The following is a 17,014-nucleotide window of genomic DNA, read 5'->3' as shown; positions in this document are numbered from 1 at the left end:
GGGAAGGAAACCAATGAGACCCTGCCACACGGCTTCACCCACTGCCACCTGAACCTCTGCTTCCCCAGACAAGTTTCCAACTGTCCAAAAACTTCCTGTCCCCTCCCCCCAAAGCACCAACAAGTGGCAGCGTGGCCGGGCAGCTCTGCCACCCCAGAGGTGTAACTGCCCAGCCTTGGGGTCCTGGGACAAAGTGGAGGCAGCGCACGCCTGCTGGGCTGCCAGCAGGGGGCGCAGTCAGGAGGCTGAGTGCTGGCTCCAGACCCCCAGGGATGGGCTCCAGTGCCCCTGCCATGCAGGGCCAGGCCTGGGGTGCCTCAGCCAGGTGCCTGGCACTGGGAAGGGCTCACAGGTGCATGGAGGGCGACCAGAGCCCAGGACTGTCACCTTCCATCCCTCCCTCCCTTCCCTTTCTTGATGGCCAGAGGCCATCTTGTCGAGCAGAAGAGTAGGGGACCCCAGGGTCAGGGGGTGAGAGGAGCTCCTTGTCCAGGAGAGGGCGACACGGGGCCCTCTACCCCTCTGCTGTGCGGGGGCTTTGGAACCCTCAGGCTCCAGGCTGGGGTAGACCTGGGCTGGCAGCTGGGGCTCTGGGAGCAGTGGCAGCTTGGCGGTGGCTTCTGAAGTGAAGAGCCATGGCCTGTCCTCTGGTCTGAGTGGCCCCAGCCCCACCAACCTCCATTTTGGAGGGGCCAGGGCTCCGGAGCCCTGCCTTGCTGGGTCCCAAAGCTCTGCTGGCCCCTCTAGGCCTTTCTCTTGGGCCCATCAGGGGAAGACCCCTAGAGCCACTTCTTGGCCCCAGCGAGAGTTCCAGGCAAGCTGGCCACCCCTCCCTCCCCTCTGAGACCCTTGCTCCCTGCCAGCCCTCAGAGTGTAAGCCCGATGACCCATGGCTTGACTGGCGAGAATGGTAGAGAAGATCACTCTCCTTGTTGAACTTTGGGCCCCAAAGGGAGGCGGTGAGGCTCAAACCAAGGCTGGCCTGGGTCTTGTGGGTGAAGGCTGGAGTGGGGTTCAGGGTTGGAGCCAGGGGACCTGGCTTCTACCAGGGAGAGCAGGCTGGAGGTGGGTGGGCAGCCTCCTCCTCCATCCCCACAGCCACTCCCAGGCCATCCTTCGCTCCAGGCTTTGGGCCCCACAGGGGACCTCAGTCAGCCAGTACCACGGCCTCCTCGCCTCCAAGACCTGTCCCACCTGCCCTCACCCCTACCTGGGGCCTTGTCGCCTGTGGGCACCCCTGCTGTGGGCCCCCCTTCCCATCTTCTCCGTTGTTCACACTGGACTCCCACGATACCTACTTGCTGTTGTTTTGGTCAGATGTTGACTGAGCCTCTACTGTGTGCCAGGTGCTGGGCACTGACCTGGGCCTATCAGAAGAGGTGCCTGCCCTCCAGGAGGACGCCCTCTATTGGAGGGGTGGTTTTACGGGGATGATAAAAATGATCTTTGTGGGTCTGGGAGCAATGAGCAGGAGTGCCAGAGCCTGCCTTCCAGAAGAAACCGGCACTCGCTCAGAACAGCCAGCTCTTCCAGTCCAGGCACGTGGCCAGATCGCTTCGGCTTGGAGCTTAAGCCAGCTCTGGGCTGCCTTGACACAGGGTGCAATATGGCCTCCCGTCAGCAGGGGGAGCCACGGCCCCATCTTTAGACGTCCATTAGCCTCCCCTAGTTCCTTCAGCACCTGGGCAGCCTCTCAAATCCATTCCTCTCCGCTACTGCCCCCACCCCACACCCTGCAAATCCTGCCTTGGGGAAGTCCAACCTTGGGGGAGAGGTCCTGCCCATCTGTGATAGGGGCGAGAGGGGGAACCCCCAGGTCAAGCAGAGGCGGCACCCCTCCTTCATCCCTCCGAGACCGCATATGAGGAAGGCAGTTTGGGTCACCTAGGCAGTGGCATGGCAGCCTGGGAGAGAGAAAGGACTGGTTTAGCCAAAGGCAAAAGGTGGTGTGTGTGTGTGAAGTGATGGCAAGGGAGCTGTGCTGGACACTGTGAGGGCTTCTCAGGCTCAGGGCTGGTGCTGAGGCTGGCAGCAAGAGGAACGGGCCAGACCAAGCCTGGCAGGGGAAGGAGCTGGAGCTGTAGTCTAGGAACAGTGGGGAACCATCGAAGGGGTTTGTAGCCAGAGAGCATCCTTGCCCAGTGTGGGTTAGGTGCTGAGCCGGGGCTGGCTGCTAGGAATTGGGGTGTCTGGAACCAGACCAGAATTGAGGGTCGGGGGAACCCTGGTGGGCATCACAAAAGGAAGCTGTCTCTGCTGTTCTGGGCCACACAGGGTGGGTCACGTGCTCTATCTTGAAGCAAACCTGTGGGTAGCGGAGTTTCAAGGGAAGCTCAACCTGTGGGTCCACCCTAGGGACAGGGAGACACGGAGGTGGTCCTAGGAGCTCTTTGGGAGTCACGTGGACAGGTCTTGGTGATGGGTTGCAGGTGGGGAATGAAGCGGGGGGATCCAGGTAGATCATGTTTCTGGCAGCAGAACATTCATCAAGAAGAGTTCAACGGGCATTACTTTGGGGGAGGAGTAATGAGATTGATTCTGGATGTGGTGAGTTCGAGGTGCCTGACGGGCATGAAAGTAGACTTACTTTTCACCCTTCTCTTTGCAAATATGTATCTAGCATTGTATCTGGTATTTCTGGAAGGCTTATTCCTTTTAATAAAAAGAACACTGATCCCTCGAGCCCAGGAGTTCGAGACTAGCCTGGGTAAGATGGCGAGAACCCATCTTTACAAAAAAAAAAAAAAAAAAAAAAAAAAGAATGCTAGTAACGACTCTTTATTGAAGAGCTTGCCATGTATTAACTTGAACCTCACCTGTGAGATAGCTGCTATCATGATCATCATCCCCACTTCACATATGGAGAAACTGAGGCATACAGAGGCTAAGTGAGCCAAAGCCATACAGCTTGTGGCACAGTGAGGATTTGAATCCACACTCTGCCACTGCATCCTCTTGCTTGCATCCATGCAAGCGAGGTCTTGCTTGGGACATGATTGTGTGGGGAATTGAAGAAAACAAGGCAGCATTCTTTCCCCACTTCTCTTCGTGAATGCAAACTCTGTGTGTCTGAAGGAAAGAGAACCCTGGGCTGGGGGAACCCACGCTGGATTTGAGTTTGGGTCTTGCAGATGGTTTGAGTTGCCATTTTTTTTTTTTTTTTTTTTTTTTTACGAGATGGGGTCTCACTGTGTTACCCAGGCTGGAGTGCAGTGGCTATTCACTTCACAAGTGTGATCCTACTACTGATCAGCACACGAGTTTTGACCTACTCCGTTTCCGACCTGGGCTGTTTCACCCCTCCGTAGGCAACCTAGTGGTCCTCTGCTCCCAGAATATTGATGCTGAACTTAGTACGGACACCTGATGGACATAGCACACTACAGCCCAGAACTCCTGGGCTCAAGTGATCCCCAACCTCCCGAGTAGCTAGGACTACAGGTGTGAGCCACCATGCCACCTGGCTTTTGTTGCCTTTAAGCTCCTCTGTGCCTCAATTTTATGTCCTGTTAAGTGGGAACCAGGGAGGTCTTTGCACAGTGGTTGAAATGGGGCATGGGAGCTGGGCCCTACAAAGATCCCTTTGGAGTTCGGTGTGAGCGATGGCCTGGAAGTGGGGCAGGGCAGGGCTGGTGGCTGGGAGACAAGCCTGAACCATGTGGAGAACAAGGCAAGAGATGTGGGACTACTGGAAAGATGGAGCTTGGTCATCGACTCAATGGGGGTGGTGGGGGGGTTGTGAGGGAGTTGAGGATGCTGCCAGGGAACCCGGGAGAGCAACAGGTCTGTTGAAGAGACGAAGTGACCAAGTCGGGTCCCCTGGCCAGGCGGTGGCTGAGTTGGCACTATAAGCCACATGTTTCTTCCTGCCAGGCACTGTCTGGGCATGTGGCAACCATGTTCTCCACCCCACCCCAGCTTCATCCAGGGATCCCTATCACTAGCCCCAACACCAGGTGGGCAAGATAAGAAGTATGGAATGTTTCAGAAATAACAAAGAATCCCGTCTGGTTGAGGGAGGTTGTGAGAGGAGGTGGGTAGAGATCAGCCTGGAAAGTGAACTTTCTCAAGAGGGCACTGGGAGCCACGGACGTTTTAAACAGAACAAGTGACAGGATTTGATTTTTGCTTTAAGATAATTTTTCAATATTTTTCAACCCTATTATCTGCCCCCTTTTGAGAAATAGAAAAAGCCCATGCTTACTATCATGCTGGTCTTTAAAAAACAAAAGCTCATGCCCGTCTCTCCAGAGCTCCTTCCTCACACCCCATGGAGATTTCCACAGTTTCCCTCACCCCAGGGAACCAAGTCTTTCCTCACATGATGTCCTGAGGAGAGGCTCAACTGCTTTTTGCCAGTTTCTCCTTGTAGTTCTTTCAATTATTGCTTTATGTATTTATAAGTTATGTTATTCAGTGTATTTGAGTTTAGAATTGGTATGTATTTTAGGTAAGTTGAATATTTGATCAAAATATAGTGATATATGTTAATACTAGCAATGATTTTCCCTTGTAGTCTACTTGGTCTGATATTAACATAGCAACTATAACTTTTTTTGGTTAACATTTAACTGGTATAGTTTTTTCAATCCTTTTCCATTCAAATTAAAAATTTGTTTTTATTGAGATACAATTCACATACCATAAAATTCACCCTGTAAAATGTACAATTCAGCAGTGTTTAGTATATTTACAGTGTTTTGCAGCCATCACCACCATCTAATTCCAGAACATTTTGATCACCCCAAAAGGAAACCTTGTACGCATTTGCAGTAGCTCCCCATTTACACCCCGCACCCCCCCACCAGTGCTTGGCAACCACTAATTGACTTTCTATCTTTGTGGATTTGCTTATTTCAATATTTCAAATAAATTGAATCATACCATACATGGGCTTTTGTGTCTGGCTTACTCTTACTATGATGTTTTCAGGGTTCATCCATATTGTAGCATGGATCAGTACTCCATTCCTTTTTACAGCTGAAGAATATTTTATTGTATGGATAGACCACATTTTATTAACTATCGATGGACATTTGGGTTGTTTCCACTTTTAGCTATTGTGAATAATGCTGCTATGAACAATTGTGTGCAAGTTTTTGTGTGGATGTGGATTTTCGATTGTCTTGAGTATATACCTAGGAGTAGAATTGATGGGCCATATGATAACTCCATGTTTAACTTTTGAAGGAAATGCCAAGCTGTTTTCCAAAGCAATGGCACCATTTTACATTCCCACCAGCAATGCATGAAGTTCAAATTTCTCTCCTTCCTTGTCAACACTTGTTATTGTGTGTGATTTTTAAAATAGCCATTCTAGTGTGTGTGAAATGCTATCTCATTGTGGTTTTGATTTGTATTGCTCTATTTGTATTTACAAATCAGATATATGATTTGTAAATATTTTCTCCCATTCTGTGGATTATCTTTTCACTCTTTGATAGTGTCTTTTGATGCACATGGGTTTTTTGGTTTTTTTTTTTGAGATGGAGTTTCACTGTTGTCACCCAGGCTGGAGTGCAGTGGCAAGATCTTGGCTCACTGCAACCTCTGCCTCCCGGGTTCAAATGATTCTCCTGTCTCAGTCTCCCAAGTAGCTGGGATTGCAGGTGTCTGCCACCATGCCTGGCTAATTTTTTTTGTATTTTTAGTAGAGACGGGGTTTCACCATGTAGGCCAGGCTGGTCTCGAACTTCTGACCTCAGGAGATCTGCCCATCTCAGCCTCCCAAAGTGCTGGGATTACAGGCATGAGCCCCCGCGCCCAGCCAGAGAGTGTTGCTATGTTAAAACGATGTTGTTTTCCAATCCATGAACACAGAATATCATTCCACTTATTTTGTTCTTTAATTTTTTTAATGATGTTTTACAGTTTTCAGTGTATACATCTCGCACTTCTTTTGTTAAATTTATTTGTAAATTTTATTCTTTTTATGCTCTTGTACACATAATTGTTTTCATAATTTCATTTTTGAATTGTTCGTTAAAAGTGTATAGAAGTAACCGTTGATTTTCTTCGTATATTGATCTTGTATTCTGCGGCCTTGCTAAACTTTTTATCAGCTCTCTCTCTCTCTCTCTTTTGGGGTGGACTGGGGTCTTGCTCTGTCACCCAGGCTAGAGGCTGGAGTGCAGTGGTGCAATCATAGCTCACTGCAGCCTTGAACTCTTGGGCTCAAGCAAATCCTCCCCTCTCAGCCTCCAGAGTAGCTGGGACTACAGGAGCAGGCCACCATGCTCGGTTCTAATTTATTTTATTTTATTTTATTTTATTTTATTTTATTTTATTTTTAGAGATGGAGTCTCACTATGCTGCACACGTGGGTGTTGAACTCCTGGGCTCAAGTAATCCTCCTGCCTCAGCCTCCCAAAGCACTGGGATTATAGGCATAAGCCACCATGCCTGGCCCTTTTTATTAGTTCTAGTAGGTTTTATTTGTGTGGATTCTTTGTGATTTTCTACACACAGCACGTGTCATCTGCAAGTAAAGAGAATTTTTACTTATTCCTTTCCAATTGGGATGCTTATAATTTCCTTGTTCCCTTCCTTTTCTCTTTTTTTCTTTTTGTTTCTCCCGCTTATTGCACTACCAAGAACCTCCAATACTACATTAAACACAAGTGGTAAAAGAATCCTTTCCTTGTTCCTAATCTTAGAGGGAAAACGTTTAGTCTTTCATCATCAAGTATGATGTTAGCTGTGGATTTTTCATAGATGCCCTTTATCGTGAGTAACTTCCATTCTGTTCCTAGTTTGTAGAAAGGTTTTTTTTTGGGGGGGGGGCGTTCCTGAGTTTATTTGGGGCACACCCGGGCGAGGGCCCTGCCCTTAGAAGAAGGTGTCGGGCCTCTTGGTGGTGAAGCGTGGCTTGTGCTGACGGCGCAGGACCCTGTGGGGCAGCGGGAACTTGATCTTGGAGTCGTGGAACTGCTTGACGGTCGGCCGGCGGCACTTGCTGGCTGCGATCTCCTCCACCTTCCTGATCTGGATGGAGTGGGCCCGGGCGCAGTGCCGGACGCCCATGTCTCGATAGCACTGGGTGACAGCGCTCGCGGTGGTCAGGTCCCGGTATTCCCGGTATATGTTGTGGGTGCCGCGCCGGGAGTCATAGCGCAGCCAGATGCCGAAGTTCTTCACCCGCAGGGGGCGCTTCTCAAACACCTGCCCACAGTAGACAATCTCCCCTGAAGACTTCTTCATCTTCTTTAACTGAGATACGAGGTACCAGAAGTGGGACTTAGCGACGACATGATTAGGAGCAAAGATTCGCATGCGGTAGAGGGGCGGTGTGTGGCATTTGGGGGCGGGCAGGCAGCGACCCACCACCTTGTACTCTAGTCGTGTGCCCGGGGACTTCATGGCGTCCTCCGCGCTCGCCGCCCCCCGCAAAAGGACTGTTTTAAATCATGAATGGATGTTAGATTCTGTCGAATCTTTTTATGCACCTACTGAGAGGATCATACGGGTTTTGTCCTTTTCTGTTCATGTGGTGGATGACACTGAGTTTCAGATGTCAAATCAAGCTTGTGTTCTTGGTATAAATCCCACTTGATGATGGTGCCCAATCCTTAGGTGCTGCTAGATTTAGTGTTACAGATGTTTGCATCCAGGAGTTCATGAAGGATATTGATATGTAGCTTTTTTCATTGTGATATACTTGGTGTAAGGGTAATACTGGGCTGATAGAATGAGATGGAAAGTGTTCTTACTCCTCTATTTTCTGAAAGAGTCTGTGAAGGATTGGCATTAATCATTCTTTAGTTATTTGATAGAATTCACCAGTGAAGCCATCTGGGCTTGGATTTTTTTTTGTGGGAATATTTTCAAGTACTAATTCAATTTATTTGCTTGGTATAAGTCTATTCAGATTTTTAATTTATTTTAAAGTCAGTTTTGGTCATGTGTCTTTCTAGGAATTTCTCCATTTCATCTGAGTTGTCCAGTGTTTTTGGCATAAAGTGGTCAAAGCATTCTCTTATAATCCTTTAAATTTCTATAGGTCAGTAGTAATGCCCCCCTTTTCTCTTCTTGATCTTGGTAATTTGATTCTCTTTTCTTTTTGGTCACTCTACCCAAGATCAATTTTGCTGATTTTTCAAAGAGCTGACTTTTCTTTTCATTGATTTTTCTCTATTGTTTTCCTGTTTTCAATTCCATTAGTTTCTGTGCTAATCTTTATTTCCTTCCTTCTGCTTGCTTTGGGTTTAGCATGCTCTTCTTTTTCTAATTTGTCAAGGTAGAGACGTAGGTTATTAATTTGAGATCTTTCTTTTTTTTGCTGGTGTAGGCCTTTAAAACTGTAAGTTTCCTTCTAAGTACTGCTTTAGCTGCATTCCATAAATTTTGATATGTTTTGTTTTCATTTTCATTCTCATTTCATTCTTTCTAATTTCCTTTGTTTTTTATTTGACTTGCCAGTTATTTAGAAGAGTGTTGTATAATTTCCAAGTATTTTGGACTTCCTAGGTTTCTATCTTTTTAGATTTATAATTTAATTCTGTTGCAGTCAGAGAAATATTTTATATTATTTAAATTATTTAAATTCCTTTAAATATATTGAGACTTGTTTTATGGTCTATCCTGGAGAATGTTTCATGTGCACTTGAAAAAAATGTGTATTTGGCAATTGTTGAATGGTGTGTTCTGTAGGTATCAGTTAGGTCAAATTTGTTGATAGTGTTGTTCAGATTTTATATATCCTTGCTGATCTTCTGTCTTTAGTTCCATCAACTATTGAAAATAGAGCATTGAAATGTCCATCTGTTATATTTGAATTTTCTTTTGTATTTTTAGTAGAGACAGGTTTTCCCCATGTTGGCCAGGCTGGTCTTGAACTCCTGACCTCAAGTGATCTGCCCGCCTCGGCCTCGCAAAGTGCTGGGATTACAGGCGTGAGCCAACGTGCTGGCCAATTTTCCTCTGTTGATTTTTAATTACATTGAAGCAGAAATTTAGACATAAACATGCTTCATTCACTCCAAGTTTGAGTTATTTTCTTAGGGTTTTCTCTAGCTATTACATTATGAGTCTTAACTAATCACAATCCAACTCAGATGAATACTCACTTAATTTTGGTGAAATATGGAGACTTTGCCTCAGTATGGCTACATTCTTTCCCACTTCTTTTGTGCTAGTAATGCCATGTTTATTACATTTATATAGGTTATAAACCCTGAAATACAGTGTAATACCTATTTTTTAATGCAATCTTATGTTTTTAAAAGAGAATAAATGAATAAAAATATGTTGAGAGGCTTTTATATTAGCTCACTTATTAACCATTTTTTCTGCTCTCCATTTCTTACTTTGAATTCCAGTTACTAACTGGTGTCATTTCCTTTCAGCCTGAAGGACTTCCTTGAGTATTTCTTGTAAGGAGGCATGCTAGCAATGAACTATGTTAGCCTTTGTTTATCTGGGAATGTCTTTTCTTAAACCTTCAATTTTTTTTTTTTTTTTTTGAGATGGAGTCTCTCTCTGTCACCCAGGCTGGAGTGCAGTGATGTGATCTCGGCTCATTGCAACCTCTGCCTCCCAGGTTCAAGTGATTCTCGTGCCTCAGCCTCCCAAGTAGCTGGGATTACAGGTGCATGCCACCATGTCTGGCTAATTATTGTATTTTTAGTAGAGATGGGGTTTCACCATGTTGGTCAGGTTGGTCTCGAACTCCTGACCTCAGGTGATCCGCCTGCCTTGGCCTTCCAAAGTGTTGAGATTACAGGCGTGAGCCACTGCACCCAGCTAAACCTTCAATTTTTAAAGCATAGTTTTGCTAGATATAAAATTTGGGGGCTGGGTGCAGTGGTTCACACCTGTAATCTGAGCACTTTGGGAGGCTGAGGCAGGCAGATCATCTGAGCCCAGGAGGTTGAGGCTGTGATGAGCTGAGATCACACCACTGCACTCCAGCCTGGGTGACAGATTGAGACTCTGTCTCAAAACAACTTTTTTTTGGTTGATAGTATTTTTTGTCTTTCAGTGCTTTCAGTTTGTTGTTCCACTCCCTGGTGGCCTCCATTGTTTCTGATGAGAAGTCAGATGTTAATTTTATTGCGGTTCCCTTCTATATGGGTCATTTATTTCTTCTGCTATAATACTTTCAAAATTGTCTGTCTTTGGCTTTCAATAATTTACCATGAAATGTCTATGAGTGGCTCTCTTTGTGTTTATCTTACTTGGGGTTATTTGAACTTCTTGGATCTGATGAATGCTTTTCACCAAATGCTGGTGTTTAGCCATTATTTATTCAAATATTTATTCTGCCCCTTTCTCTTTCTCCTCTTCCTCAGAGCCTCTAATTACACATATCAAAATATGTGTTCAGTTTTAAGTCTGTTCTGGTTTTACTTCTTCTTAGGAGACACTGATGACTTCCAGGCTCCTTACATGCTGGACCAGAAACTGAAATTCCTCTCTGTCACCCAGGCTGGAGTGCACTGGTGTGATCACGGCTCACTGCAACCTTCACCTCCTGAGCTCAAGCAATCCTCCTGCTGCAGCCTCCCGAGTAGCTGGGACTATAGGTGTGCACCACCACGCCTGGCTAATTTTTTGTATTTTTTGTAGAAATGGGGTTTTGCCATACTTCCCAGAGTGGTCTTGAAGTCCTGGGCTCAAGCAATCCATATGGGCCACATTTTTATGTCTCTTCTACCTGAGTCAGAAAGCCGGGATGTAGAGCTCTCCTAGTCTGTCTCCTTTCTCTCAGGGACCACAGTCCTTCACTGATTGCTGTCCCCCATCTGAAAACAATGGATTTTCATATATTTTGCCCGATTTCTAGCTGTTTATGGTGAGACAGTAATTCTGGACCCTCTTATTCCCTCATGGCCGTATTGATATTGAGAGACTTTATGTTTTATTAAGACAAATATACATGTTAAATTTTTTAGAGTAACTAGAATATAAATAGGATGTACTACTTCCAAACTAGTAGAAGAAAATAGCAAATAATGAAGGAAAATTCAGCTAATCAAAAAAAGGTCAAGTAAGGGAAATAAAGAAATGGAAACGGGGCAGGCGCGGTGGCTCACGCCTGTAATCCCAGCACTTCGGGAGGCCGAGGTGGGCGGATCACGAGGTCAGGCGATCGAGACCATCCTGGCTAACACGGTGAAACCCCATCTCTACTAAAAAATACAAAAAATTAGTCACACGTGGTGGCGGGCACCTGTAGTCCCAGCTAATTGGGAGGCTGAGGCAGGAGAATGGCATGAACCCAGGAGGCAGAGCTTGCAGTGAGCCAAGATCGTGCCACTACACTCCAGCCTGGGCCACAGAGCGAAACTCCATCTCAAAAAAAAAAAAAAAAAAAAAGAAACCAAAACGTTGGAATAAGCAGAAAGTATAACATAATATGTTAAAAATAGATCCAAAAAGCATTAAGCAAAATAAATAGATTAAATTATCCAGTTAGGATTTTAAAAAAATCCAGCTATAAGCTGTTTATAAGAGATACATCTAAAGAATAGGGCCAAAAAAGGCTGAAAGGGCAGGACTGGCTGGGCATAGTAGTGGCTCACGCCTGAAATCGCAGCACTTGGGGAGGCCAAGGCGGGAAGATCACTTGAGCCCAGGAGTTTGAGACCAGTTTAGGCAACATAGTGAGACCCCTGTCTCGACAAAAACATAAAAAAATTAGTTGGGTGTGGTGGTGTGAACCTGTGGTCCCAACTACTTGGGAGGCTGAGGCAGGAGGATCACTTGAACCGGGAGGTTGAGGCTGCAGTGAGCTGTGATTTTGCCACTGTACTCCAGCCTGGGTGACTGAGTGAGACCCTGTCTGAAAAAAAAAAAAAAGAGAAGAAAAGAAAAAGAAAGGGCAGAACCTCCAGCTATGGCCAAACGTGGATAACAGCAAACAACCTCCCCAAAAAAGTAATTATAAAGCTGGACCAAATTGACAAAAACAAGCTTTTTGATCTGGAAGTCAACGGAAGGTGACTCATAATCCAAGTGGCTGGATTTTGAATAAGAACAGCGGGAGTCTGTGGCATTCTGGCCCAGGGCTGCTCCCATCCCTCCTGGCTTGCTGGACATGGAGGCTATGCCAAGGCAGGGAAGGCCATGAAGACCAGCAGCTTCTCCCCATAGGCTTGAAGGGCGCTCGCTCATTTGGATTGGTGGGCAACACCTGTGCCCAGTGGTGTCATCGGTGGAAGTGACTTCTTGGAGGTGGGCGGGCTGGGAAGGGCAAACAGATCAGCTCTACTCAACTGAGGCTATGGATGTGCTTGCGGCAGTATATTTCTAGCTGACCAGAGACTGGAGGGGTCCCATGCTACTCACACTCTCCTGGACTGCCCTGGGACTATGCACGTGTATATAAGGGATGTGAGAGGGCCCAGTGGAAAGGAAAGCCCAGAAGACCTTAAAGCAGCCTAAACATTGAATAAGCTCCCCTACCCACATCCAGACCCAAGGACACAAGCCTTACTGGCTTGAGATGTTTGAGCACAGTTTCTGTCCAGTCATTGGCTGACCACCAAGCTAGGCAGATACAGGGTAGCTCCTAGGAAACCAGGCTTAAAAATTTTTAAGTAGAATATATATTTTTTAAATGGAAAAAATCTTCCCTGCCAGCCCACCTCCAAGAAGTCACTTCCACCGATCATGCCGCTGGGCACAGGTGTTGCCCACCAATCATCCAAATGAGCGAGCGCCTTTCAAGCCTATGGGGAGAAGCTGCTGGTCTTCATGGCCTTCCCCGCCTTGGCATAGCTTCCATGCCCAGCAAGCCAGGAGGGATGGGAGCAGCCCTGGGCCAGAATGCCACAGACTCCCGCTGTTCTTACTCAAAATCCAGCCACTTGGATTATGAGACATTTTCCGTTGACTTCCAGATCAAAAAGCTTGTTTTTTGTCAATTTTGTCCAGCTTTATATAAAGTTACTTTTTTGGGGAGGTTATTTGCTGATATCTGCATTTGGCCATAGGTGGAGGTCCTGCCCTTTTTTTTTTTTTCCAGACAGGGTCTCACTCAGTCACCCAGGCTGGAGTGCAGTGGCTGGATCTCGGCTCACTGCAACCTCCGCCTCCTGGGTTCAGGCGATTCTCCTGCCTCAGCCTCCTGAGTAGCTGGTATCACAGGCACGCACCACCGTGCCCAGCTAATTTTTGTGTTTTTAGTAGAGACCAGGTTTCACCATGTTGGTCAGGCTGGTGTCGAACTCCTAACCTCAGGTGATCTGCCCGCCTCGGCCTCCCAAAGTGCTGGGATTACAGGCGTGAGTCGCCGTGCCTGGGCCTTCTTTTTTAAAAAAAAAATTAAAAAAAAATTATTTTTGTAGAGATGGGGTCTCACTATGTTGCCCAAACTGGTCTCAAACTCCTGGGCTCAAGTGATCTTCTCACCTTGACCTCCCCAAGTGCTGGGATTGCAGGTATGAGCCACCACTGTGCCCAGCCAGTCCTGCCCTTTCAACCTTTTCTGGTTCCACCCTTTAGATGCGTCTCTGGAAAACAGCTTATAGCTGGATTTTTTAAAATCCAGTCTAACTGGAGAATTTAATCTATTTATTTTGCTTAATGCTTTTTGGATCTATTTCTTTTTTTCTTTTTTCTTTTTTTTTTTTTTTTTTGAGACAGAGTCTCACTCTGTTGCCCAGGCTGGAGTGCAGTGGCTCGATCTTGGCTCACTGCAAGCTCCACCTCCCAGGTTCATGCCATTCTCCTGCCTCAGCCTCCCAAGTAGCTGGGACTACAGGTGCCTGCCACCACGCCCGGCTAATTTTTGTATTTTTAGTAGAAACAGGGTTTCACTGTGTTAGCCAGGATGGTCTCGATTGCCTGACCTCATGATCCGCCCGCCTCGGCCTCCCAAAGTGCTGGGATTACAGGCGTGAGCCACCGTGCCTGGCCGTCTTTTGGATCTATTTCTAACATATTATACTTTCTACTTATTCCAATGTTTCTGTTTCTTTATTTCCCTTACTTGACCTTTTTTTGATTAGTTGATATTTTCCTTCATTATTTGCTATTTTCCTCTACTAGTTTGGAAGTAGTATATCCTATTTATATTCTAGTTATGCTAAAAAGTTAATATGCATATTTGTCTTAACAAAATGTAAAGTCACTCAATATCAATATGACCATGAGGGAATAGGAGGGTCCAGAATTACTGTCTCACCATAAACAGCTAGAAACTGGGCAAAATATATGAAAATCCATTGTTTTCAGATGGGGGACAGCAGTCAGTGAAGGACTGTGGTCCCTGAGAGAAAGGAGACAGACTAGGAGAGCTCTACATCCCGGCTTTCTGACTCAGGTAGAAGAAGCATAAAAATGTGAGCCATCATGAGAAGAAAAATCTGTCAATAGAAACAGACCCAGGGGAGTTTCTGTTGCTGGTCCAGTGTGTAAGGAGGCCAGAAGTCATCAGTCTGTCCTAAGAATGAGTAAAAGTGGAACACATTTAAAATCAACAACTCCTCTTAGATTTATCAGAGAATTGAAGTCACTGGGCAAAATGCTGCCCCCAAAACTGGGGAGACAGACAGGCGGGCACAGAGAATCACAACTTAGCAGAGCAGGAGGCCAGGCACAGGAACCAGTGCTGGCATAGGGACACCCGAACTGCAATTGCTGAATTGCTGGGGGCTCAGTGCGGACAAGTCTGAGAGTTAAAACTCTGGGGTGGGGCAGTCTTTTGGGGCTCCCATACTTTTGTAAGTTTTACCTTTAGGAGCTCAACCAGGTTCTCACAGTGAGAAAAATCTCATCATGCTTCTGGCAGGGGGAGGGGAAAGTGGTCATTTTGAAATATGCCCAGGGCGTTCTGTTCTTAACTAGGCCTGCCCTCAAGAGTAACCCTTACCAGGCCCAACCTATTAGGGTTTTGGCGGAGCCTAACTGACCTGAGGGAAGCGAAATACCCAACTCAGTCTTTTGTAGCCATCCTGGCCCACCTCAGCGGGGCACAATCTGAGAAGCATTGGTGAAATTCACAGTCCAGGGGCACAGGCACGCCCAAAGACAGAAACCTAATCACAGGACTGAATGCTTTTCCTCCCTCCACATTCTGCTGTATCACTACGGCCTATTCGCAGCAGGTCCTTTACCCAGTATGTGTCCAGCTTTTGACAAAAAAAAAAAAAAAAGTAAAAAAAAGACAAGTCATACTAAAGGCCAAAAAACACAGTTCAAAAAGAGCCAGTACCAGAAGCAGACTCAGCTATGACAGGGGTGTTGGAATGATCAGACCAGAAGTTTAAAATAACTATGATTAAAATGCTAAGGGCTCTAATGGAAATATGAGACAATATGCAAAAACATGGCCACAATTAGCCGCAAGGGAGGATGGGAAATAAAGTTTTTAGCTCTGAAGCCATACACGCTATTAACCTTTGGGCATTTTATTTCTAAAAAGGAGAAGCAGAGAATGGATACTGGGGGACACTCAGCAGTCTCTTCCACGGTGTCTTTCATCAGTTTTGGAAATTTCTCAGGCATTGTTTATTAAAATATTTTATATTCCCTATTCTCCTTTTTTTCTTCTAGAAATCCAACTAAATATATGTGTGACCTATCTTATTGTCTCTCTGTGCTGCATTCTGGGTAATTTCCTTAAATCCAACTTCCAGTTCACTATTTCTTTCTTCAGCTATGTTTAATATGCTGTTTAAACTTTAAATGTCCAATTTCAATTGTCATATTTTTCATTTCTAGGAGCTCTTTTTGGTTTTCTTTCAAGCGTATCTAGTCATTTTATATTCTCTTGCTTTTTTATTACAGTTTCAATATTTCCTTTTATTTCTTTAAGCATATTAATTATACTTATAGTCTTTGTCATATAATCTCAAAGGCTGCTATCTTTGCAGGACTGATACTTGAATTCACATGTTAAATGTTTCTATAACTCATGGTGGCTTGTTTCCTTGTACATTTTAGGATTTTTAAAAATTACGTATTTTGGAATTTTCTATAGCGGTGCTTTGAGGCCTGTGTTTAAAGGACATCCCTCCCTCCACAGAGGATTTGTGCTTGCTTCTGCTGGTTACTCTGGAGCAATATGACCTCTGAACCACTTCATTTAAAACTTAAATAGGCCAGGTGCGGTGGCTCATGCCTGTAATCTCAGCACTTTGGGAGGCTGAGGCACTGCACCTGGCCTATTTAAGTTCTATATTGAGACCTTGTTTCTAAAATAAAAAACCTTAAAAATGTATTTTATTTATGTTTTAAACTGCTATTTTTATTGGGCTGTCACAATCTCAGTAAACCCTGTATGTAAGATAGTCGAATGCAGCTTCAAGACAAATCCAGGAGCCTTCTCCAGCAGCCAGATCACTGTTTCTTGTTTTGTTTTGTTTTGTTTGTTTGTTTTGAGACAGGGCCTCACTCTCACTCTCTCATCACTCTGTCACTCTGTCATTCAGGCTGGAGTGCAGTGGCGCAATCCCAGCTCACTGCAACCTCCGCCTCCTGGATTCAAGTGATTCTTGTGCCTCAACCTCCCAAATAGCTGGGATTACAGGCACGTGCCACCATGCCCAGCTCAGTTTTTTTTTTTTTTTGTATTTTTAGTAGAGACAGGGTTTCCCCATGTTGGCTGGGCTGGTCTTGAACTCCTGACCTCAGGTGAGCCTCCCAAAGTACTGGGATTACAGGTGTAAGCCACCGTGCCCGGCTGAATCACTGTTTCTAAGTCCCTCCGAGAGAGATTCTGGAGTGTCCACTACTCTATGCCTAGACCACTCTAAAATAACAGTTCAGCTTATGGCTATAAGCTCTCAGGGGAGGGGGAACATTTTCCTTTTATTCCACTTCCCCCCAGATCCAAGGTCAAGATCAGCACACACCCTCTTCTTTATCTGGGATATATCTTCCTAGGTCACCTGTTCTAGTAGATTTCTGTGGCTGCTGTAATAAATTACCACAGAGTTAGTGGCTTACAGCAACACAGATTTCACATCTTCCATTTCAGTAGATCAGCCATTCAAAATAGATTTCACTGGACAGAAATCAAGGTGTTGGTGGGGCTGCGTTCCAGTGGAGGGTCCTGGCTCCTGGGCTA

The 17,014-nt window shown here is 45.7% G+C and overlaps 1 protein-coding gene across 1 annotated transcript; it reads right to left on the bottom strand.

Moving 5' to 3' along the window:
* Positions 1–6,781: 6,781 nt before the first annotated feature.
* On the bottom strand, positions 6,782–7,359 carry LOC109024622 (large ribosomal subunit protein eL20-like). Its single transcript, XM_055375852.2, has one exon. The coding sequence runs from the start codon at positions 7,357–7,359 to the stop codon at positions 6,829–6,831; it is 531 nt and encodes a 176-aa protein (XP_055231827.1). The 3' UTR covers positions 6,782–6,828.
* Between the last annotated feature and the right edge of the window lie 9,655 nt (positions 7,360–17,014).

The sequence above is a fragment of the Gorilla gorilla genome, chromosome X (assembly GCF_029281585.2).
Source record: "Gorilla gorilla gorilla isolate KB3781 chromosome X, NHGRI_mGorGor1-v2.1_pri, whole genome shotgun sequence".
Lineage (NCBI taxonomy): Eukaryota > Metazoa > Chordata > Mammalia > Primates > Hominidae > Gorilla > Gorilla gorilla.
Note: the sequence above shows the minus strand (reverse complement) of the source record. Positions and strands in the feature narration are given on the sequence as shown.